The following is a 24,086-nucleotide window of genomic DNA, read 5'->3' as shown; positions in this document are numbered from 1 at the left end:
GAATTTCTGATTTGGCTCAAATAGTGTTAAAAGTTAAAGTTAGTTTATGGCTGCAATAAATACCTTTGTGGACCTCCAGATGCCTCACTTAGAATAGCCTACCAGCAGATTTGTGGCTTCAGATAAGCCTCCACCGCAGATGGCACCACGAATCCTGGTATTTGACCATAAATATAGCCAAATTTGTTTAAACTCCATGTGAACCTATGTGGAATGAAGTTACCTAGAGATGTCTGAATTTACTCTGTTTCTTAAAATGAAAGAAGGACAAAATTATTGTCCTGAGCTCATAATGAACTAAGAGATAGCTGGATAACGTATAGTCAGGTCCATCCTAACTGATAAGTTGTATACTCTTGTCAGTTTCAGACCCTATTAACCTTAGACCTTGTCAACCTCTGTCATTCTGAACTCACCATGAACTTACGTAATGGATACATAGATAAGAAATGTTCACAAGGGATGGGATAACCATTGAGATGTAACAAGAATAAATTAATAATAAAAAAATTAAAAAATAGAAATGTTTAACTTTAAAGCATGTAACCTGTTGTATTTTGGAATTCATCTGCTTTTGTGATTAATTGTAGTCTTCTGACTATGAGGTAATTCCCTTTTCTCAGAAGTATAAATATGGGCTACAATAAACGTGAGCAGGAGAACAGAGGAGAAAATGAAGGGGGACAGAGGAGAAAATGAGGGAGAACAGAGGAGGAAAGATTGAGCAGCTTAACTTCAGTTGAAGTTAAGACGCCTGACTTCATCCACCTTTTCTCCTGGTCCTCTTCTCTCGAACGTATGTGTGTGAGTGGTTTATTTCCTATCTCTCTCTCTTACTCCTTATTTCTCTATAGATTCGCAAATAAGTTAGCAGACTCAGGGGCATCAGCCTTCTATGGCTAATAAGCTTAAGTTTACACCAACTTATTGGAAAGGCCTATCTACAGATCAAAGAGCCTCCTTTTACGACCCCTGTGCAGCTGCTAGCCAGAAGCTGCTTTTACAGCCTCAGCCATAGGAAAAAAGGTGGTCAGTTTAAGTTCTCCTCAGCCGCACAGTACAGGCAGCCCCTAAAGAAGAAACCTTGGGCTCTTTTCCCCTTTCCTTCCTTTTTCTTCTTTCAATCCTGATCAGTTGCCTGAGCCATCAGCTCTGGTCACCCAAGAGATAAAGTGAACTAGAAGGGCATCTGCATCCAGTCCCAGAGAATCTACCCTGGACCCTCTCCAGAGCACCAGCCAGGCATTAACAGTATTAGTTCAGGTTTTGTGAATGTTATTATTATTTTTTTTTTATTTTAAGCTTGATTGAATTGGAAAATAACTAGAAGATTAGTAAGTACACTTTTGGATGTGAAACCTAGTATGGGAGAATAAGAAAGCTAGCCAGCACGTATAAGCTCTGTTTTTCCTAGGTGATGGTGTTCACTGATGCTGGGATTGCATCACTACCAAATTCCAAGTTTTCAGGCTTCAACACACTTTTGCTTTAAGGACTTTCCAGTGAGCTTCCTTACATTTCAATTCCACCTGAAAGATTGTGTCTGTGCATGCTTAGTCATTCCAGAATTCCTCTTTCTACTTTGTTACAGCCAAAGTCCACAAACTTTCAGCATATTCTAGACAGGTATGTCTCTCAAGGTAAACGTTCAAACTCAGTCTGACACTCAGTGTCATGGTATGGAAAAAGTCTGCCCCCTAGTGAAGCTGCTAAGTACATTTTCACCCAAACATAGTACCTGAATGTAAATAGAGACCCTATGTCCAATATTATTAACAAAATCTGCTTCTGATACTGTGATGCAGGGATTATAATATTTTTCTCAGTGTTATCAAAGGTAAACAGGATGACAGACATCTTGTGAAATTCACTGAGCCAGTATATGGGCAGAAAGAAGACTGGAAAATCTAAAATGTTAACATGGTCTCTGTTATGGCATTTTTTTTTTTTTTTTTTTTTTGTAATAGCACATGATGGGGCAGTCTACATTGCAGTGACACGCAAACACCTCTGAGCATTACTCTAATGAGAATACTACTGAGTAACTGTGCCCAGTAGACAAAGGCCCAAGGCAGTGGTATCCTGCCTGTGTTTACTGGTGCCTACAGCATATGGGCATTGTCTATAGAAAGCTACACAATCCAGAAGAAGTGTCATCTATAGCCTGGTTATATTCAGAGTGCAATAAGTAAAAATAGGTAAAAATGAATAATAGAATTGAGGAACAGATTTTCAGGTTCTATTTTCTATCTTCCCTTCTTTAAATGACCACTTAGACCTTTGCTGGTTTTCTTAAGCAGAATAATAAAGAAGAAAAAGAATGCAATATAGATACCTCAGTGAGGTATCAGAAAGCCCGATTGCATGAGTGGGTAATTCTTAGTTGTGTTTGACACAATGTCCATTTTATAATACAAGCATAATTTGTAATACATTTCTTATTCTTCTGTATGAAGAATAGCAAAACTTAGCAATTTTCATTTTTCAAAACAGCAGTAAGTAGGCTTTTAAAAGTTTCAGCTGCATTAGACACTTCAGAATTTAGGAACACACCTACATATATCATGATAATATTAATAAAAATTTGTTAGAAATATTCTGTTCACTCAGAGGAAGGACAGCAAAAATAACTACCATTATTTCTACTCATGTCACAAAAGGGGATATAGATCAGATATATAAACTATATGTCTCTCTATAGAACTATAGACTTTCTATAGCTATAAACTTCTTGGTCAGCAATCCTGACAGCCTCTCTGCCTTAACACTCCTGGGAGCCTTTCTGTCTCAAGACACAGAATTTCCAGAATGTAAGCACGGGAAATCCACTCATACATACAGTCTCTTCCAGAATAGAACACAGAGGGCCCAAACGGAGTGAGGAATTGTGGTCTTATTACAGAACACATCAGGTTTTCAATGTATTCCTGTTGATGTGTCATAGATGCCTTTCCCCTTAGCTCTGAGAGAGTGTTTACATCTAGTCAGCTTATGGAATAAAATGAAGTATCCCTTCAAGATTAAAAAAATAATAATAATAAAATCTAATTGCAATGGCATCAGTAGTGGCTGTAAAATCTGAGGCCACCTCACCTTTCCTGCAGAGGCACTTGTGAAATTTGCCCCATGATTACTCTGGGTCTCAGTGCACTGTGTTTGTGTTAATTGAATCTGTACCTGCACCTTAGGTTGCTTATGTTTATGTCAGAAGAAATGCTGGGTCAAAGATGTTTCTCACTATTCTACAGCTGCAGTTACTGTGGGTAGAATAACAAATATGGGACAATAATATCTGCTAGAATTCTGGAAGTTTCACAATGGGGCCCATACATTACTCAAAGCGACTTATCTATTAATGTAATGAAGGAGATTTAGTGTAAGCTGATTAAAATGATTGAGTTACAATGGAACACACAAAACAACCATGTACAGTCTGTTCTAGTGGGAACAGCAAAATATCCGTGCTGTGAAACTGAGACTTAGTCTTTAAACCAAAGGAAGTAAATCTTTTCCTTCTTCCATGGACAAAGGTTGTTTACTAACTCTCGGTTACCTACACTTCTTTTCATCCTTAGACAACTAATTTCTCAGAAGACATTCTCCATTGTGGAACAGATGTATTACCTATTAAAACACTTACTTTGCATCAAATTCTAATGTTTTAGAAGGCCGTATTTGGGGTATGGAATTCCAGAAGTTATTTCAGACTTTTATGTTGGTAGCTTAGGATATTCAATAGATGTCAAAATGAATTACAAATTTGTCAAACATGATTCATACTATTTTAGATTTATACATAAGCTACTGAAATAAAATAAAACTTGGAAATAAAAAAATTGTCGCACGAGAAAGGTATTTTTGTGAGTTAGGTAATAAAGAAAATTCTGCAGTCAATAAACAAATTAAAATGTATAACAGAATATGATTTATTATAGCAAATGGTGTTTACTCATGATCTAATAAAATGCTCATTTAAAACTGAAAATATTTGGGTATTTTTTTTTGTCTGAAAGATATTTCTTTGATGATCAGCCATTTAAAGCCTGCCTTTCTTTAAGACAATAAGAAGTGTCACTTCAATTATAGGATTACTTCTAAGAAAGTGAAGTTTATATATCTACTTTTGAACAACAAGAAAATATTTATTAAAATTTAAAACCTACAAATAAAATGCCATGAGTAATTTTCAATTCTTATTTGACTCTGCTAACTGCACACACTTAAGGACTAATGGACTAATTAAGGACTAATTTGTTTAAGATGCTATGGACTGAATTTCCCAACTTCCTTTATCTGTGTTTAGTTTCCCGCTTTATTTACTTTTAATCTGGAGGGTTTCTTTCTATTTTTATTTGTTTTTAATGTTATCAGCATCTTAATGATATAACCCATAAAACATGAATAATTTAAGTGATGTCTCCATCATGAATCTATAAAATAATAAAATTTGTTTTATAATGTAAATAACAGGCATCTGCTTTTCTAATAGAAGACATTAAATCACAACATTTGTCATCACAAAACATTTAATCCAAATTCTATATAATTTATACATCATTGATCCAGTATAGAAGGTATTTAGTTGCTTTTTGAATAAATATATTCAACAAATATATTAATTTAGCTTAAATGTATAAAACTAACTTTTGTTATTATTTTTAATGCAATAACAGTTGACCATGAAATGCTTTCAACATTGCATTAAAAATGCCACTGTCCTGGAGCTGTAGACAAAGCATGAATTTCATTCAATTAGCGCTATAGTACTAATGTACACTTCCCAATTAGGAAAATAAAGTTATGAACATTAGGAACTGCACCTCTGGACCACCCTTCTGAGTTACACCATGTTTTTCACCATATATACGCACATAGTTTTCACATTATGATCATTTACATAGCAAGAGGACAAGTTGTCCAATTATCACAGTGCTATATGAAAAATACTAGGAAAGACTGCTTTCTTCTCTGTAGTCCCAGATCCATAAGAAGGATGATTACAAAAAGACACCACATACACAGAAGCTTTAGACTTTCCAAAAGGACAACTTCAATCTTCCTTTGAAATGCAACTTTGTGAAACTATGTCTTCAACATAGTCCCATTGCTGTGCCCCAGATGTCTCCTTCCTTGGCTTGAGAAGTGAATGAGATTTAGATTTAGTCAGCCTATGGAATAAAACAAAGTATTCCTTCGATATTAAAATAATAACAATAATAAAATCTAGTTGCAATGGCATCAGTAGTGGCGGTAAAGTCTGGGCCCACCTCAACGTTCACGAGCAGGCACTTGCGGGATTTGCCCCATGATTATTCTGGGCTTACATGACATTTATGTTGATTAAATCTGTACCTGGACCTTAGCTTGTGTATGCTTGTGTCAGAAAGAAGGCCTAGTCAAGGATTTTTCTCAGTAGACTATACCTGCAGTTACTGTGGGTAGAATAACATATGGGAAAATAATGTCTCCTGGCATTCTAGAAGTGTCACAATGGGGCCCAAACATTATTTATTCTAGCTTACCTCTTAGTAATAATTCATCTTCTTACATAAACTTATATAAACTCTAAACATCTATAAACTAAACTCTAAATATTGGTCTAAATGTATTAGGCAATTTTGTAAACAGTAAATTATATGACATATACTGTGACATAAATAAATAAAAATTTTTAAAAGTTGTTCTGTTTATAGAATAAAAGTTATTTTTAAATTCCTTTAACATATACACTCAGATAAAATTTGTTAACATAATAATAAGATAAATATTTCAATAAAGTAATAAGATTATACTACTAATAGTTTATTGGGTAAAATAATAACTTAGAATAAAGTATGATATTAAAACTTTGATGAATCTAAATAACTGTCATCTAAAGATTGTGATAAGAATATTTTCAAAGATTATGTAATACTGTACCAAAAGTCTGCTGTCATCAGATTTTAGACAGCAGGATAGAAAAAAGATGGCTTTATACATTTTCAGATAGAATTTTAAATTTTCACAAATTTTATAGTTTAACAATTTATAATGTTTATGATGTTTAGCAATTTAGTTTAACAATTTTTTTCCAAAAATTCTTCCCACATAGACAAAACATATTTTATTAATAGTACATTTTAGTTTGGCATTAATAAGAGTAACATGATATCTTTATTTTTGTTGGCCAAAATGAAAAATCAAAAGTATAAAAATAATATGCTAAGCCACAAACATTTGGGAATCTGTTAGAAAGACCCTTTAAAAGCAAAAAAATAAATTTAAAAATTCCCTAAGAAACAATATACAAATTATTGGTCTAAATAAAAAGCCTTAGTTTCTTTTTATACTTTATTATTTTTTTCCAGGTCATATATACATATGACCTCCAGGGCCAGAACTTGTCTGGAGTCATTGCATCTGTATTAGACACCAATGTTCATTTGTTCTTCCTTCCTTCCTTCTTTCCTTTCTTTCTTCCTTCCTTCCTTCCTTCCTTCCTTTACTTTACACCCTAGTTGTAGCCCCATCCTTCCTCACCTCTCAATCCTGCCCTCCCCTCATTCCCCCTACTCTTCCCCTATTTCTCAGAAAAGGGGAAACCCCCCCTTTATGTCCACCCCAGCTCATCAAGTCATATCAGGACTGAGCGTGGCCTCTTCCCCTGTGGCCTGGCAAGGCAGTCCCATCAGAGGGAAGTAATCAAAAAGCTGGCAAGAGAGTCGTTGTCAGAAAGGAACACATGAAGGTTGGGCTGCCCATCAGCTACATCTTTGCAGAGGGCCTAGGTCCAATCCATGTCTGGTCCTTTGTTGGTGCTTTGGTCTCAGCAGACCCGTCTGGGCCCTGGTTAGTTGGCTTTGTTGGTCTTCTCGTGAAGCTCCTGGCGCCTCTGGGTCTTTTTCTCCTTCTGCCCGCTTTTCCCACGAGTCTCCCTAAGCATTGGCCAATGTTTGGCTGTGACTCTCAGCAACTGTTTTGAGGCACTGCTGGGTGGAGCCTCTCAGAGGACAACTCCCAACTTCACTAGGCTCCTGTCTGCAAGCAGAGCAGAGCATTGTTAATAGTGCCAGGGGTTGTTTCCCTCCCATCGGGTCTGTTTTAGAATGGGCTAGGAACTGAATGGATATTCCCTCAATATCCCTTCTATCTGCTCTATGTTTATCCCTGCACATCTTGTAGGCTGGGTGAATTTTGAGTCAAAGGTTTTGTGGGTGGATTGATGTTCTCCCCGCCCCCCATCTACTAGGAGTCTTGTCAAGTCAGAGGATGTCCTCTTCAGTCTCTATGGCCCCTGCTACTAGGTGTCTCTGCTAGAGACCCTCTCATATATATACCCCTGGGAACCTACCCCGACTTAGGTCTCCAGCTTGTCACAGAGATGCCTCTGCTTACAGTTTCTCTTTTCTCTACAGGCCTTTTGTCCTCCCACTGCCTACTCTCCCAAGGTCTGATCTCTACTGGTAACAGCTGAAGAGAGGGAAGAAGGTAGGAGAGGAGGCACCAATGTTCCTAACCAAAACTTTCTGTTTGGATTAGAGAGAATTTACAGCATGATTGGCACATTGGAGATGGAGGATGAGAGCATTATTCTGTGTGGTGTGGTTCCCATGCCCACATACTAGACATCTTAATACCTAGGTTCGTGTGTGTGTGTGTGTGTGTGTTTGAGAGAGAGAGACAGAGAGAGAGACAGAGAGAGAGAGAGAGAGAGAGAAGGGGGGAGGGAACTCATTAGAAAACCATAGAGGTGAGTGGAGTAGCAGAGTGATTCAGGAGTCGTTTTTTTCTGCCCTGATTGTTTCTGCTCTTCAATTGGATATTGCATTTCAGTTCATGTTGATAATGGGAAACTCCTGCTTCTCTTAGATAAAAAGGAACGTATAATGCAACCGCATTTCACCATGGTCAAACTTATCACAAGGCCTTCCTTTCATAGGAGGGGAAGCAGGAAGTTTTGAGTTAAGTCCTCTTATGTTCTTCCCTTTTCATTTCTACCAGACTTTGTGAAGTTTGTGGAGAAGTTTCCACCCAGGTGACCTATTGTTGCATGGTTTCCAGTCACAGCTGCAATCCATTTTTTCACCCTCGTCATCTCCTATTTCTGACAGCTGTTGAAACAGCAGGCCCTTGCATGTAAGTGTGTATTTCCATGGCAGCAAGCCCTTCAAATCTTTGCTGCTTGTAAAGTCACAGACTGTTCTTGAGTTTTTTGTTTTCTTGTTTTTCTTTCTGGAGTAGGCATGAGGTGCCCCACCCCTCCTATGACACTACCAGCTCTGAGCGTTATTCGCAGCAGCATCCTCTCAGACTGAAAGTAAAAACTGAACAACAAGATCACATTGTGAAGTAAAATTTGTTTTTAAATTACTTTCCCTGAAGCATTTGACCTATATCCATAGAGCCTTGTGACCCTACAAAAGTCTTTCCTGAGCACTTATGCAATTTGATTATCTTTTGAATAATATCTAATTCTCCAAAGGAAACAGTGTCTTAACTGTGCTGTGGAGACCATCTACTTCCAGTGCTCATTTTTAAATCTGGATTCAATAGAACTCTTTTGAAGCATGGTGGGATTTTGTGGGTGGTGGTAGTGGAGGGGTTCTTGTGAACTTTAAGTCCATTTAGAACAAAGAAATCCTTCTAGAATCTTCATTTCTCTGCCAAATCTTTCTTCCACTTTTAAATACATTCATGTATACACAGTGAGGAGCAAATTCTAGAAGGTGTGTTTCAAGAGCTGGGCTTCATGTGCAGCAGACAAAGTTATTTGTTATTCATTTACTGTAAATAGACTTGGTTGAAAAAAATCAGTCAATAGCAGAAAGAATCTTTTTAATCCTTTCTTTCTTTCTTTCCTATATTTTTTTCTTCAGCACTGTGCCTCACAAATAATTAGAATCACAGAAACAGGCCTTTTCATGAGAAGAATCACTCAATCTTAATGACAGATGACTCAGTTAATGCCTCCTAAGATACATTTTTAATTCCATTTTAATCCATTAGTTGTTCCTAGAATGATTTTTAGATACTTTAATTTTAGGTTATGTCTCAACTTGAAGGAAGATGTTTTTTGTGTGTGTGTTGTGTAATTTGTAACTGAAAAATTCCCCACCTCTTTTCCTGCATGACTTAAAGACTTTATGTCTTATAGGTCATGTTTTATAAGGAACACCATAGTTCAGCATATCTAGTTCAACAATACTAACTACTTAGTACCTTATCTGTCCTTTTTACTCTATGTCCTCTGTAACACTGAACTCTGATCCCAGAAGTAACTATTCACTATGTTCACTCAAGTCGAGTATCTGAAAGGCTGCAGAATTGGCCATGCCTGAATGCCATGACAGTGTAGTCTGACCTGGATGCATTGTTTTCGTGATACTCATTCCATTCACTTCTGTCAACATGTTCCTGTGTTAAGAGCTTGAGGTTTAGGGAAAGAATTAGTTCCTTGACTGAAAAGAAAACCCTTAGAAATTGTGAAGGCTCTTCGATGGATCAGACAAGTCACAGGGCTTTTAAAACATAGGGCTGGGCCCAGAGATAAAAGAACAATATGAGCCCATAAACAGACCAAAGTCCATTCCTGGTGGCTACTCCTTCTCTGTAAACTGTGGATCAGATAACCTAGAACTGCTTAGTCACTCGTTCCCTATACAAATTGAAAGTCACACCTTAAGACTAGGTAAGGGTAGCCTGCTATCCTTCCTCTGAGTGCCACCAGGTCTCCCCATTCAGGGGACGTGGTCAAATATGAGGCACCAGAGTTCGTGTGCAAGTCAGACCCCACTCTCCACTCAACTGTGGAGAATGTCCTGTCCATTGGCTAGATCTGGAGAGGGGTTTAAAGTTTATGGCCTATGAGCATATACAGGGGGAGGAAGTCCCCCTCAGTCACAGTCATAGGGGAGGGGAGTAAGGGGGAAATGGGAGGGAGGTAGGTTTGGGAAGCTACAAGGGAGGGGATAAGCATTGAGATGTAATATGAATAAATTAATAAAATAAAATTAAAAAAAAAGAATTTCAAACCCTATGAACAGGGGAAGGAGGTCCCCCTCAGTCACAGACATAGGGTAAGGGAGTAGGGGGAAAGTGGGAGGGAGGGAGGAATGGGAGGATACAAGGGATGGGATAGCAATTGAGATGTAATATGAATAAATTAATAAAATATATTTTAAAAAGGAAAAAAAGACTAGGTAAGGGATGGTGATAATGAAAATAATTACGCAATGTCTTTTCTTAAGGACATTGAATTCATTTTAATAAATTAGTATCTATAACCTACATTACTAGTGATAATTTAAAATGGCTTGGAGTCGGCCTTCTCAAAATTTAAGGCACTGTTTACTGCAGGGAATCTCAGGGTCTAATTAAAATGCAGATCCTAAATCTACACTGAGACCTGGGTACCCTGCATTTCTAACAAGATCTCAGAAGAGACCAATAGCATAGGTACTGGTACCTAAGCCAGACCTTGCATCAGATATGTCAGTTTACATTATAAATCGAAAACAGAACTAGAAACTACATTAAACATTAAGAAGTGGTGGGTAACTTTATCAAATATAACAGAAACTAAATACCCACAATTCCAAGATACTCAATATAGCTGAAGTCTCTATTTGCATGTGTGGGCATACTTATGCATAAACACAGAAAAACCAATAGTTGGAAGCATCTTGAATCGTTTTCTTAAGAGTAGTGACAAAGAAACAACTCTTAGAAGAAGACAAACTGAATTCAGTGCTGTCACTTTAAAAGTCAGAATGACAGGAGACTAACCCCCAAAGGAAAATGAGGCACAGCTGAAGTGCTGCTACGTCCTGTAAATGGAGAATTTTTTTTTACCATATTTTCTGGAAAAAAAAAAATGACTTAATTCCCGGATGCATAGCCCCCTTTCTCTTCAAAGCTTCTTCTGAAGACCTTTGTTCCTCTGTCCGAGAGCCAATCACTGCCCTTGCCAATCAGTAGCCTTACTCCAACCCTTCATGTTTCTGTGTACACTGTGATTAAGTCAAAGTTCACTTTGTATTTGTATTTGACTTTTGTTCCTTCTGCTCCTTGTATTTCTCCACAGTTTAACAGTTACTAGATAGCCTATTCAGCACCTGCACAGCCTGCTACAAAAATGTCTACCCCCGAAGAGGTTTGGAGAAAAGATCTGAAGATAGTTCGTGGCTATCCCATGATCCATGCTTTTGTACTGAATTGGGATATGATTGAACAGTTCCAGAGCAAACCAGATGACCTTGTAATAACCACTTACCCAAAATCAGGTGAGTCCTGTGTCCTGGATAACGCAGGTCTAACCTTGCCTTTTTGTCTTAAGTTATTTTATTCGTGTGTGTGTGTGTGTGTGTGTGTGTGTGTGTGTGTTTGTTTGTATTTAGGAGCCATGTGGTGCGGGTGCCCACAGAAGTGAGATGAATCCAGTCTCCAGAGGTGGTATGGGGTGGGGCACATGTTATAGAGTTTAGATGGTAGAAAGGAAGAGGCTAATGATGTTATTATATTGTAATCTAAAAAGAAGTATTTATTTTATGAAATTCACAAAAATGTTTCATGTTTACATCTGTGCGCTTCTCAGAGAATAAAAACCAAACCATTAAAACAACAACAACAACAACAACAACAACAACAAAAAGACCTGATTGCTGCTTTTTAAAATACTGGCTTTTGTTACAGGTACCACCTGGATAAGTGAAATTGTAGACATGGTCCTAAATGATGGCAATGTTGAGAAGTGTAAGCGGGACGTTATTACTACCAGAGTTCCAATGCTGGAACTGAGTGTTCCTGATACAAGACTATCAGGTAAAGGTAAAACTCCCGGTGACGGAGATTTTGCAAGAATATTCTAACCTAGCATAGTCCTGGTTGTAATTCCAACTCAGAAAAAAAAAGAATAAAAGAAAGGAAAAAGAAGCAGAGAACAAATGCTCACATAATTATAAAGAATTGAGCCAGAAATGATCATCATGAATGAGTTAACCCAGAAGCAGAAAGACTCAAATGGTATATATTTACTTATATCTGCATATTAGCCCAAGGGGCATGTCCCATGAAAGCCTTCACTTACCAGGAAACTGGGACAGAGGGGAGGACATCCTATTGGGACTCTAAATGAGAGAAGCATGGGAGAATAGCAAAATAGAAGGATCCAGAGGGTCCTAGAAACCTACAAGTAGAACATTATGATAGGCAGATTTGGGCTCAGGGGTCCTGCTCAAACTATGGCACCAGCCAAGGACAATACGGGCCGTAAACTTCAAACCCCTACCCAGATCTAGCCAATGGACAGGACATTCTCCACAGTTGAGTGGAGAGTGGGATATGACTTTCTCACATACTCTGGAGCCTCACATTTGACCATGTCCCCTGGAGGGGGAGACCTGGTGGCACTCAGAGGAAGGATAGCAGGTTACCAAGAAGAGACTTGATACCCTATGAGCATATACAGGGGGAGGTAATCCCCCTCAGGAACAGTCATAGGGGAGGGGAATAAGGGGAAAATGAGAGGGAGGGAAGAATGGGAGGGTACAAGGGATGGGATAAACATTGAGATGTAACAAGAATAAATTAATATTTTAAAAAAAGAAAAAAAATAAATATATGACAATAACTCTAAAAAAAGAATTATTCACTGTGTTAAGTTAGTTATAAAAATTATTAGTAAAATATGCATCCTTTTATCAAGGAATTTACAATAATACTTTAACATTAGAAAGTAAATCAAATTACTAGGCTTACATCTGCTGACATCCTGAATCCTTCATCCAGCCCCAGGCGCTTCAGTTGCTATTACCCATCAGAACAGGACAGATTCCAGGACGGCTCTGTAGAAAACTTCTGATCCCAATCGGTCCAACATTTCAGACTTTGGGACTAAATTTGGCATGCTAAAGTTATACTTTGGATTGACAGACAGATTATGTAAGGAATGTGAAGAAAATGAAGAATAATGAAAAAGTTTAGAGGTATTATTTAGGCCAACCAAATGTTCTATGAAGCCAGGTGTTTATTTGGAAACTTGGGAAATATGTATATAGGTAAGGTTATTAATAATTCTATATAAAATGTTAGATTTAAGGTATTGAATATTTTAAATAATCAGTTGAAGAATATTCATTTGGCATAATTGGCCCTTTGAAACAATACTGTTGACCCACGTAAGTGTAATATAGTATCAAAATATAATGGTTATCCATAAAAACTGCCATCATGATGAAGTTTGGATAGAGGAGCTAGCAAAAATTATCAAGTTGAGAGAGAATGGAAAATCCTGGTCTTCCAGGCAAGAGTGGAAAGTCATTTTAAGTGAAGCTCCTGGGAACCCAGATAAGAACACAAATACTCCTGTAAGAATGAGAGTAACCTTTCCTATGCTTCAACTCAAACAGCGTTGTATGAATCCTCTCCTGCACCAGAGACGGCTCATAGCAAGAAGGTTTTTTAACGTCTAGAGGCAGGGCTCTTTTGATGTTTAGTTGCTGTCCAAGTAGAAGGGGAAAAAAATAAAGGCTTGGAAATTAATAATAACTTTAACGCCACAGAAAAATATAAAATGGAAAAAAAAATGATTAAACCCAATAATGTAGACATAGGATTCTGGGATTCCTGGTGAAGGCAGGGTTAGGGTGTAATAGATTGTCGTAGAGGGATCAGTTGAAGTTTAACCAAGAGATGAGGTGATACTTAGATTTACTCTAGAGCCTAATTGTTGATACCATATATTCCTTGAAGTCATATTCATGATGAAAAGGGATCCTTTAAGTCTCCTCACTCGGAGCAATGACTATGGGACAGAGGATAATGAGAAATCTTTTATAAAAGTTGAGGCAGGGACAAGAAGAATAGGCACTAGAAAGGCCGTCTAAGGTTAATAGAGGGAAGCTCATGCCTACAGATGATTACAATTTTAATTTTTCTGTACTGAGTAACATGGTTGTAACTACCAGTTTAGAGGTTGAGATTCATGGTGGAATTTTGTAATTAATATCTTCCAAAAATACCTAGGACATCTAACCTCCAATTACACTTAAGATTTAGACCACAAAATATCTAATTTAGTATAAAATTATCCCAAAAATTTTAGAAGATGCACAAATGAAAATATCTGTTATTTATCTAAAACTCAAATTTAACTGGCCATCTTAGATTTTTTAATTTGATTTTCATGACAATATTTCTATTGTTATAAAAAGGCTGTATTTAAAAATTAGTTGAGGACCATGGAGTTCAGTCAACAAGATATTCAGTGGTAAATAGCATAAATCCCATTCCTCTTTTGAGAGAATTTCCATTCTAATGACTGTATATGATTGAGCAAGCATAGGCAATAGGCATGGAACACAGGAAGTGAGCCCATTTCTGTTTATGAAAAGTTCCCTATAAAGGCTGCTATGAACATCTCTACGCTGTCTAAGATGGCCTTGATCTTTGTGCCACAATGACAAAGTACATGCATTATCACATACCAAAAAAAGTGCTATATAGAACAGTTAAAACAAGTGATTGTTTGGAGTTGATTAATCAGATGTAAGTTTTTTTTTTGAGAAATACATTTCCTATGCTGAAAATAGCAAGAGTATGTTGTATGAGGAGATAACTTAAAGATTAGAGTAGATCTGAGTGATACTGTGAATAAAATATGCATAGGACTTTAAGGTTTGTACAAAAGAACTGAAGAAGGAGATGTGGTAAAATTCCAAGTTACTAAAGTAGTGCCTTATTCCTCATTTGGAGGATAAAAGAAATGAAACTAAAGACTTAAATAAGTAATTTAAAAATATCTCAGAATGAACAAAATGAAATTAGAATACATAGTGAGGTAAATGTCAAACAATACACTGTTACCTGTCTCCTGAAACCATCTCCTGGAATTCTGAAAAAAAACGCATGTAGTTGATTTAGAATTCACCAGTACTTAATATTGCTAAAAAAAAATAGAAGAATGTCTGGAGGACAGTGAGACAACTCAGCAGGAAAAAGCGAGTGTTGCACAGGTAGGACCTGAAACCCACAGTGCAAGGAAAGGAAGCACTCTTGAAAGCTGTCTTTGCACACACACACACACACACACACACACACTAGCATTTACAAATATTCATGGGAAAGATGAAGAAATCTGAGCTTCTTTGATACTCTGATCTTTCTATGTCCTAAACTGAAATCTCCAGGCATTGAACTCCTAAAGACGGCTCCATCACCTCGGATTATAAAGACGCACCTACCGATTGATCTGCTCCCAAAATCCTTCTGGGAGAACAATTGCAAGGTACATTGTAGACTGCAAGCTAAGCTAAGCTTGCAGTTGAACCTTGTCTATTTATCTGTTCCTATTGTGAGAGAGAGTAGGATGCTTTGAGATACAGAAAAAACAAACTACACAAGGAAGTGCTTGATTTTTTTTTCTCCCCTCTCTCTCTCTCACTGGCATACCCATCTCTCTTTTTTTTTCTCTTCTCACTTCTTCTGGCATCTTTCCTTGTCTCCTCTTCTCTCCTTCCTTCTGGTTTTGGTTTGTTTGTTTATTTGTTTGAGACCAAGTATTACTATCTATTCCAGGTGAGCCTTGCTGTTGATACTACACTTCTAATCTTTTTTCTCCAGCCACCCCCCCCCACAAATTCTACAATAATAGGAGTTTGCCATTGTGAACAGTTAACTTTTTAAATTAATTTATTTATTTGATAATTTTATAGCCTGATCACAGCTGCCTTCCTCCTCCCCTCCAAGTCCCATCCTCCAGCCCCCTCTTTTTCTCCTCAGAGAAGGGGAGGCCCATAATGGGTACCAACCCATCCTGGCACATCAAGTCACAGCAAGACTAAGTGCACCCTCTCCCACTGAGGGCAAGTAAGGCAACACAGCTAGGAGAAAGGGAACCAAAGACAGGCAACAGAGTCAGAGACAGACCCTACTCCAATTGTTAGCGGACCCATATGATGATCAAGTTGCATGCATATCTGCTACATATGTATAAGGGGTCTAGGTTCAGACCATGCATGCTTGGTTGGTGGTTCAATCTTTTTGAGCTTGCATGGGCTCAGGCTAGTTTACGCTGTTGGTCCTCTTGTGTCTCTGACCCCTCAGGCTCCTTCAATCCTTCCTCCCACCCTTCCACATGATTCCCTGAGCTGGCTGGGGGTGTTTCCATTTGTTTCCTTCATCTTCTGGATAAAGCCAGTATACTAGGGTCCTGTCTGCAAGCATAGCAGAATATCATTAATAGTGTCAGCGATCCCCCCCCCCAGTGTTCTATAATAATAGGGATTTGCCATTATGAATGTTTAAGATTTTTAAGGTTAATTTAAATTTATGTTTATGAAATTAGTAAGCTTAAACATAACATAATTCTCATACCAGCTCACTGTTGCTACTTTATCCCCTTTACGTCTGAAGATAATTTCGCCTTCTATAATAAAATTAAGGAAAAAATGTGTTTTCACCATAATGTTCATTAACATTATTTAGTGAAATACTTGTGACTGAGGTGTTTGCTCCGCATAAAATTTCAAGTTCTTCAATGGTTAATCATTTCTTAACTAATAACTTTGCTATTCAAAGTATTGAACTCTTCTTACTTGGCTTTATGTAAAGAATTTAAAGAATTTGGGTTGTGTAAGGTAAAGACAACGCTTATATATGATAGCACTTTCTTTGTATGCTAACCAAAACCATAATATGTTCATGAGAAGAGAGTCTACATTACTAGTGCTGAGAGAGGAGCATTGTGATCTACATTTTCTAGGGGGGAAAAAGTGCCCTGCTGTTTATTTACTTATAAATACATTTCTACATTAATAATGCAGCATCCTTTGTTTTTCTTCTTCATCTCTCGTGTAGATGATTTATCTGGCTCGAAATGCCAAGGATGTTGCTGTCTCCTACTATCATTTTGATTTAATGAATAAAATACAACCTCTTCCTGGCACCTGGGAAGAATATCTGCAGAAATTCTTAGCTGGAAATGGTAGGTAGGCCTGAGTCTTATATTTAAAATGTTAAATAGTTTTTATTTAAAATATTACTAAATTTAAATAACTGATTTTTACTTTCATTATTTTTAAGTCGGAATGTTCAGTTTCGGTACTCTCATCTTAAATTCCATTGTAGGAAATGAACTCCATTTAAATTTTTACCCTAAAGTTTAACTTGCCAGTATGACAAATATCACTGGCATGAGCGCACTCTGGGACCTCGTATCCGTGTCAGACGTCCATGCCCAGTTCCTGTTCATCACTACAGAGGTCTGTAACAGACGCTGTGTTTGTGATATTAAATGCACACTTGATACTCTGGTGTGCAAGAAATCTTCCGTGGACAGCAGCATGACTCCACTGTGGCCAACCTACTCTTACTTGAAATGTTCCCTTTGTCATTTAGGTTTTAATAGTTGATTGTATGCCATACTTGGTGGCTCACACTGATAGTCCTAGCACTCAGGGAGGGAGAAGGAGGTAGATCTCTGTGACTTCGAGGCCAGATTGATCTACAAAGTCAGGCAAGGATGGCCAAGATAACATAGAGAAACCCTGCCTCGAAACAACAACAACAAAGTTGATTGTACATCTATAAATGGCTAATTTTACCTTTTGAAAATTGATCCTATATTCTCAGCTACTTTCATAACTAAATCTCAGAAAATTTATTTTCAACTGACTTAGCATAAAAAACTTGATCTGATGAATACTTATGAAGTTACTATTTTTTCCTATTTTAGTGGCCTATGGTTCATGGTTCGATCACGTTAAAAGCTGGTGGGAAAAGAAGGATGGGTATCCAATACTTTTCTTATACTATGAAGATTTGAAACAGGTAACATATTAGATATGTATTCTGAAAAATGCGCACACTGCGTCATGGGAAAAATCATCAAATATATTTTTCAAGTTGAATTTGGAATCCAAAATGAAATCGCTATTTTCCTCTTACCCATATCTCTTCTCTGCAAGTCTATTATATCAGTAACCACTTTGCAATTGTGAAATCATTTGTCTACATTTGTTTATTACTTCTTTTAGTTACTATGTGATTTTCTTTTTTGTTTTAATTTTTTATTAATTTATTCTTGTTACATCTCAATGGTTATCCCATCCCTTGTATCCTCCCATTCTTCCCTCCCTCCCATTTTTCCCTTATTCCCCTCCCCTATGACTGTGACTGAGGGGGATTACCTCCCCCTGTATATGCTCATAGGGTATCAAGTCTCTTCTTGGCAACCTGCTGTTCTTCCTATGTGATTTTCAATCATCCTTTCATCCATAAATTCTTCCCCGGAATTACCAGGGCATCACCCTTATGATTTTGCACTTAGTATCTGTATATCTACCCAGGTCTTTTCCTTTTCAATTGCTTGTTACAGTTTGACCTTCACTCTTTTATTAAGAATTTCCATGAACATTTATTTGCGAGTAATCCCCAAGTCTGTATATTCATAAATTTTCTAAATTGGATTTCAGATGCGTGTTGGAAATGATTTAACATGTTCAAAAGCAAACTTAATTTGCTTTGTTCTCCAACATTGTCACACACTTACCACTTTTACTTTTGTTTTCCAATGTTGACTTTATTTTTCCTTTTAGTTTTCCAAGATTTCAGTTAGGGTGTGAATATAGTGTAATTACAGTCTACCCGTCATAGGTTCTGGACTTTGGAATCAGTCCCTTTTTCTGCTGTGTCTCTCAAACGTTTCTCTTGAACTTTTTTTACTCTATCTATTTTAGCTTGTGATTTCATCTAGTCTCTGTGAAATACGGCGGTTTAACATTATTGCAGCATGTTTGCCACAATTCTGAACTCTTCTATCAAACCTGGGCGATTCCTCCTACCCTCACACACCATTAAAAATGTACAGAAATGTTTCTTTGTTTTTTAAAAGTCCAGATATACAATTTAGAACACATTTTAATTCTCAAATCCATTTTGGAAACTAAAATCCTGTCAATTTTGAAACTACACGTATAGTCGTTCATATGGTGCTCACCCTAAAGATTGTGCCTCAGAAGTTAGACAAGGAAGAAACCTTTGATAATGTGATTACTTGAACAACTGATTGAATGTAGTATCTAAAATACTAGTGGCAGTATGCTCACGTGTAGGATGGCACAGTTTGAATGTACTTCTGAGAAACCTCAGGGAATTTCTCATATTTAACCTGTAGTAATCGGAAATTTTCCACTATATCTAGGTTGTAGTTAGTTTGAAGCCTAAAAGAGAATCTAAATTACCCAAAATTATTCTTGGAAGAACTTCTCATTAAGATCAGGTGATTTATCCAAAAGGACATATTCTGATTGATTCATGGACCACCCCAAGGAGCTCTTGAGGAATATCCAAACATTTTTAAAATCTCACTGAAATTTCTTACATACACTACTCTAAGTAGGCAATGTTTTGCTTGCTTTCATATAGTCACTTTTAAGCAACATTTTCTTTAAAAATTAATATAAGAATAGTAAAAAGTGAGAGAGAAAAATCTAAATGACCACAGAGAGGGGGGAGAGAGAGAGAGAGAGAGAGAGAGAGAGAGAGAGAGAGAGAGAGAGAGAGAAAGTTTTGGTGTAGTTTCTTTAGAATATGTTTCAGAGAAAGCAGTAATGAACTCTTCTTTCATGATAATCTGGCAATGCTGTATTTTTCTTCACATCCTGGAAATATTACCAAAACTTCCTTTATAGCAAATCCCTTGCCAATACATACATACATACAAATATACATATATACGCACACACATAGCTAATAATGTGTTTGTAAAAGTTATTGCTTCCCTATTTAATATATAGTCTAATCTCTCCATCAAGATACCCTAAAATGTTATTATTTTTGTCTTTCTAGTTTCTTTACAACTTTTCTCATTCAAAATTCTCCAAAGAATTTAAGCTGTTTCTTCTACTAGGAATTGACACCAATATCTCAGGAGATGATGCAGTTTATTAAATTCTAAATCATATCTCTCAATTTTAGTTTTAATAGGAAGGATAGCAGGATACCAAGAAGAGACCTGATACCCTATGAGCATATACAGGGGGAGGAAATCCCCCTCAGTCACAGTCATAGGGGAGGGGAATAAGGGGAAAATGAGAGGGAGGGAAGAATGGGAGGATACAAGGGATGGGATAATCATTGAGATGTAACAAGAATAAATTAATAAAAAATTAAAAATATATATATAATGTTTCAAAATATTTTAAATATATTTATGAATACTTAATTGTCTAGTTGAAAGTTATTCACATTAAGCTTATGTTATCCTATAAACCGAAATGAGACCGTGCATATTTGGTTAATTTTTATAGTTATGCTTGCGTGTGTCTGTCTGTGTATCTGGGTGCATGTGCTGTCAGAGCCCAAGGAGCCTGATCCCTGAAAGCTGGAGTTCAAGGCGGTTGTGAGTTACCCTTTGCAGAGATTGGGAACCATACTTGAGTCCCCTGAAAGAGCAGTTTGTGCTTTTAACTGAGCTTCTCCCTAGCTCAATCTTTTTTTGTTTTGTTTTGTTTTGTTTTTGTTGAATTCGTGTCTTTCAGTGTAGCACAGCAGACCTTGAATTTGTAGTCTTTCTTCCCCAGCCTCCTGAATACTGAGGTTTACATACGCAGATTCAATCATCCATAAGAATGTAATTATAAAAGTTGCATCCTTTTGTAAATCATGTGAGTGGTATACTTGTTTGCTATTTCCTTACATTCATCATTTAACTCACTGACAGAACCCAAAGGCAGAAATCAAGAAGATTGCCAGCTTTCTAGGCAAGACCTTGGACGAGGAGACCTTAGACAGGATCATCCATCACACCTCCTTTGAAGTGATGAAGGACAACCCACTGGTCAATTACACCCATGTGCCCACTGTAATGATGGACCACAGCAAGTCTCCTTTCATGCGAAAAGGTAAAATTTTGCTGAGTGTAATTCCCACCTTTACTTTCTTGCAGGGGGCGGGGGCGGGGGGGGGACCAGTTCTATGATTTCTAGTGTTTTATTTAACCCTTTAAAGCTCCCGTTCTCCAAAGGAGATCAGTAAAAACTAAAAACACCCACAGTCATAAGTTGCTTTATTAGACTCAATCTTACAAAGAAAAATAATGTGAATAGTTACTAAAGGTTTGAAGTATGATTTTTTTTTCCTTATTTGCTGCTCTAAACACAACTGACTTTCACAATTATCGTGAAGCTTTATGCTCACCATTCTCCTCCGTTCTGTAAGCTGGCATAGATTCTCTTCTTTCCTCAGTGAGAGTTTGCTTAGTAAGATGCAACTTCTTTAAAGCCCCATATAATTTCCTTTAATATTCTCTTTTTTTTTATATATATATAAAAGCAATTCACCCCAAAAAGAGTTTCTTTTCCTTATGGGAAAATTCTTTTCCACGCAGATAATATCTGATTTACAGAAAGTGGTGTTCACATTTAAACTAAAAGACTATAGAATTCACTGTTAAAATTCTTTGATTACATTGAAGCAAATCATTTGTATTGTGGATTCTTACTTATAGTCCATTTCAGTAACAGTAAATCAATACATTCCATAGATTAGTAACTTACAATTGGAATTTTCTTTCTTATTAATGTCACCCTCTATTCTGATTATTATTTATTCAAATAGAGACAGAGTGCTAGGTAAGAATAACTCCAAGAATGTGTATGGACATAGACATACAAGCAAAACAAATTTGAAAATCATTGTATTATGACAGTGTAATAATTATATTAATCTTATTAAAATTAACAAGCATTAAATTTATTTGAAAAACACTATACTTTGATTCAAAGATAACAGAATAAGGAAAATTATTAGCATTATTCTAATTTGGAACAAAATGACCGATGTATATGTATATACATTTGTATTCATATAGATTTTGTCTAATGAAGAGTTAAAAAAAAATAATCTCTTTTATTAAAGTAGTCACATTCAGTTGTGACACTGAATGTAATTTCCCAGAGTTTAACTCCAGTCATCTGAAGATGGATGCAACCTCCTGATATCTCAAAGACTGTTAAGTAAAGAAAATAAGCTCTGTGTCTGGATTTGATGTTTTGTGTAGCTTCATCATAGAAGAATACACGCTGACCTAAACATTGTCAAGTCTTCACAACTCCTATAGAATAATAAAATAACATGTGCTTGCGTTTAGACTGATCCACGCTTTATCCAAGCTATAGTTTTTTCTAAATATATGACATCAAGTGCATCAATTAGCCAGCCAAAGTCTACATGCAATATTGACAAAATATGTAAAAGATAACACAGTATAAAATTTGAGAAAGCACCACATAAAATGACATTTAAGAATTTAGAATATTTTCTAATAAAAAATTTTCCATAAACATCAAATATTTGTGGCAATTGTCTAGATTCATTTGTTCATTCATTCACTCATTCCAGGATGCTCCTTGTGAATACTTTGATCCTTCAGACATTCAAAGTCACACTTTTGTCTCAGGTTGGCTCAGAGATTTTTTTTTTTTTATGCTTGGCCTTACTGTTATTCTCACTTACATTAGGAACGAAGTAGAAATCCTGTCTATTGGGAGACAAGTGTTTTCCAATGATCAAGGAATTCTTATTTGTAAATTCCAGGAAATTAAACTCATCATGTTCCTTCTTAAGATCTGTATTGCCCAGATTCTATAACTATCTCAGAAACTAAAATATATTTTATTGTTGAACATAGAGCTATGACTCCATGACCTAGAATGGTGAGAAAAAAGATCTCTTCTCTGAAAAGGTATACTCCCTGAGAACTTAGATAATAAAATTACCTCTCTCAAGATAACTCATGAAATATGAACTCTGTGCTTAGTTATATGCCTTTTTTCCAATAATAATATTTAGTTTTAAATGATGCTTTAAAATGGTCATATTTATTCAGTATGAGATTATATTTAAAGATCCATCAGACAACTTTGTATCAATATAAATGTGTGTGCATATACATCAATCACCCTTGCTTCAAGTTAGAATAAAACTAATAACACTTTTCTGTGTTCTTTTATATAGGAAATTATCCCTTAAAGCCAAATGCACTGTTTTTCAAATTCATTCCTCAGGTATCCAGTCTTTCCCTTGGTGCATACTATGTAATTGATGTTTTATTCTTTCATGTGTTCTTTTTACTTTTAGGTGTTGTTGGTGACTGGAAAAATTATTTCACAGTGAGCCAAAATGAGAACTTTGATGCCATCTATAAGAAGAAAATGTCTGGAACATCCCTTAAGTTCTGCACAGACCTTTAGAGTACTTACGCTGTAACTTGAATGTCTTATTTCTTGAAATAGTAACTTGACTTGAAAGTCAAATGGATTTGTGAAGTAGAAATGAGTGTGCCTTTTAAAATGTTCAATAAACACTCCTTGCACATTGCTCAGTAGTAATATTCCAAATTTTCTAGAGTCCAGGCTGGAACTGATTGTTACTGACAGTGACTTCCGTTGATACAGGCAGCTGGGGAGTGTGCGAAATCAAATTGCTGGTGGTGGGCCAGTGCTGCTAGCTTCCTGGTGGGGGTTACACCTATTATGGTAAGCGGTAAGCAGGGGCTAGGGCCACTGGCTCCTAGTGGTGGCTTCCACTGGTTGAGGCAAGTGTCTAAAAAGGAAAGAAAGGAAGGAGAGAAAGGAAAACACACACACGTGCACGCGTGTGCATGCACACACACACGCACACTTACACTTTATCACTTGATGAAGTAAGACAGATTCTAGCAGATAGGTTCCAACAAGCTTCTTCTACAAGTGTCTCTAACTTTTCACACACACACACACATACATACATACATACACACACATACACACATACGTACACACACATTTACCTACTAGGCAGATAGAAACAGATTCCAACAACCTTACACACATACATATACACATATATACCTTTGATGGATGGAAAAAACTCTGAGGAGCAAGTTTCAACAACTTTATACTTTTTCCTACAATTTATCGATCCCAGCAAAAATCTTTCAAGTGGTACAAAAATCACAATGTGTTTATATTCTGTTTTGTTAAGTGAATGATTACAATGAATATACATAAGAAAAACATGTTTCCCAATACTTCACATAATCAAATGTTTTATGTATTATGGATAAGAAA

General features: G+C 36.6%; 1 protein-coding gene across 1 annotated transcript; it reads left to right on the top strand.

The window, feature by feature from the left end:
* The first annotated feature begins 11,059 nt into the window (after positions 1 to 11,059).
* On the top strand, positions 11,060 to 23,264 carry Sult1b1 (sulfotransferase family 1B member 1). Its single transcript, XM_051170366.1, has 7 exons — positions 11,060 to 11,261; positions 11,671 to 11,799; positions 15,165 to 15,262; positions 16,834 to 16,960; positions 17,711 to 17,805; positions 20,699 to 20,879; positions 23,116 to 23,264. The coding sequence occupies exons 1-7, from the start codon at positions 11,114 to 11,116 to the stop codon at positions 23,226 to 23,228; spliced, it is 891 nt and encodes a 296-aa protein (XP_051026323.1). The 5' UTR covers positions 11,060 to 11,113; the 3' UTR covers positions 23,229 to 23,264.
* The last annotated feature ends 822 nt before the right edge of the window (positions 23,265 to 24,086 follow it).

The sequence above is a fragment of the Acomys russatus genome, chromosome 28 (genome assembly GCF_903995435.1).
Source record: "Acomys russatus chromosome 28, mAcoRus1.1, whole genome shotgun sequence".
Lineage (NCBI taxonomy): Eukaryota > Metazoa > Chordata > Mammalia > Rodentia > Muridae > Acomys > Acomys russatus.
The sequence above is the reverse complement of the archived record's forward strand: the minus strand, read 5'-3'. Positions and strand labels throughout refer to the sequence as shown.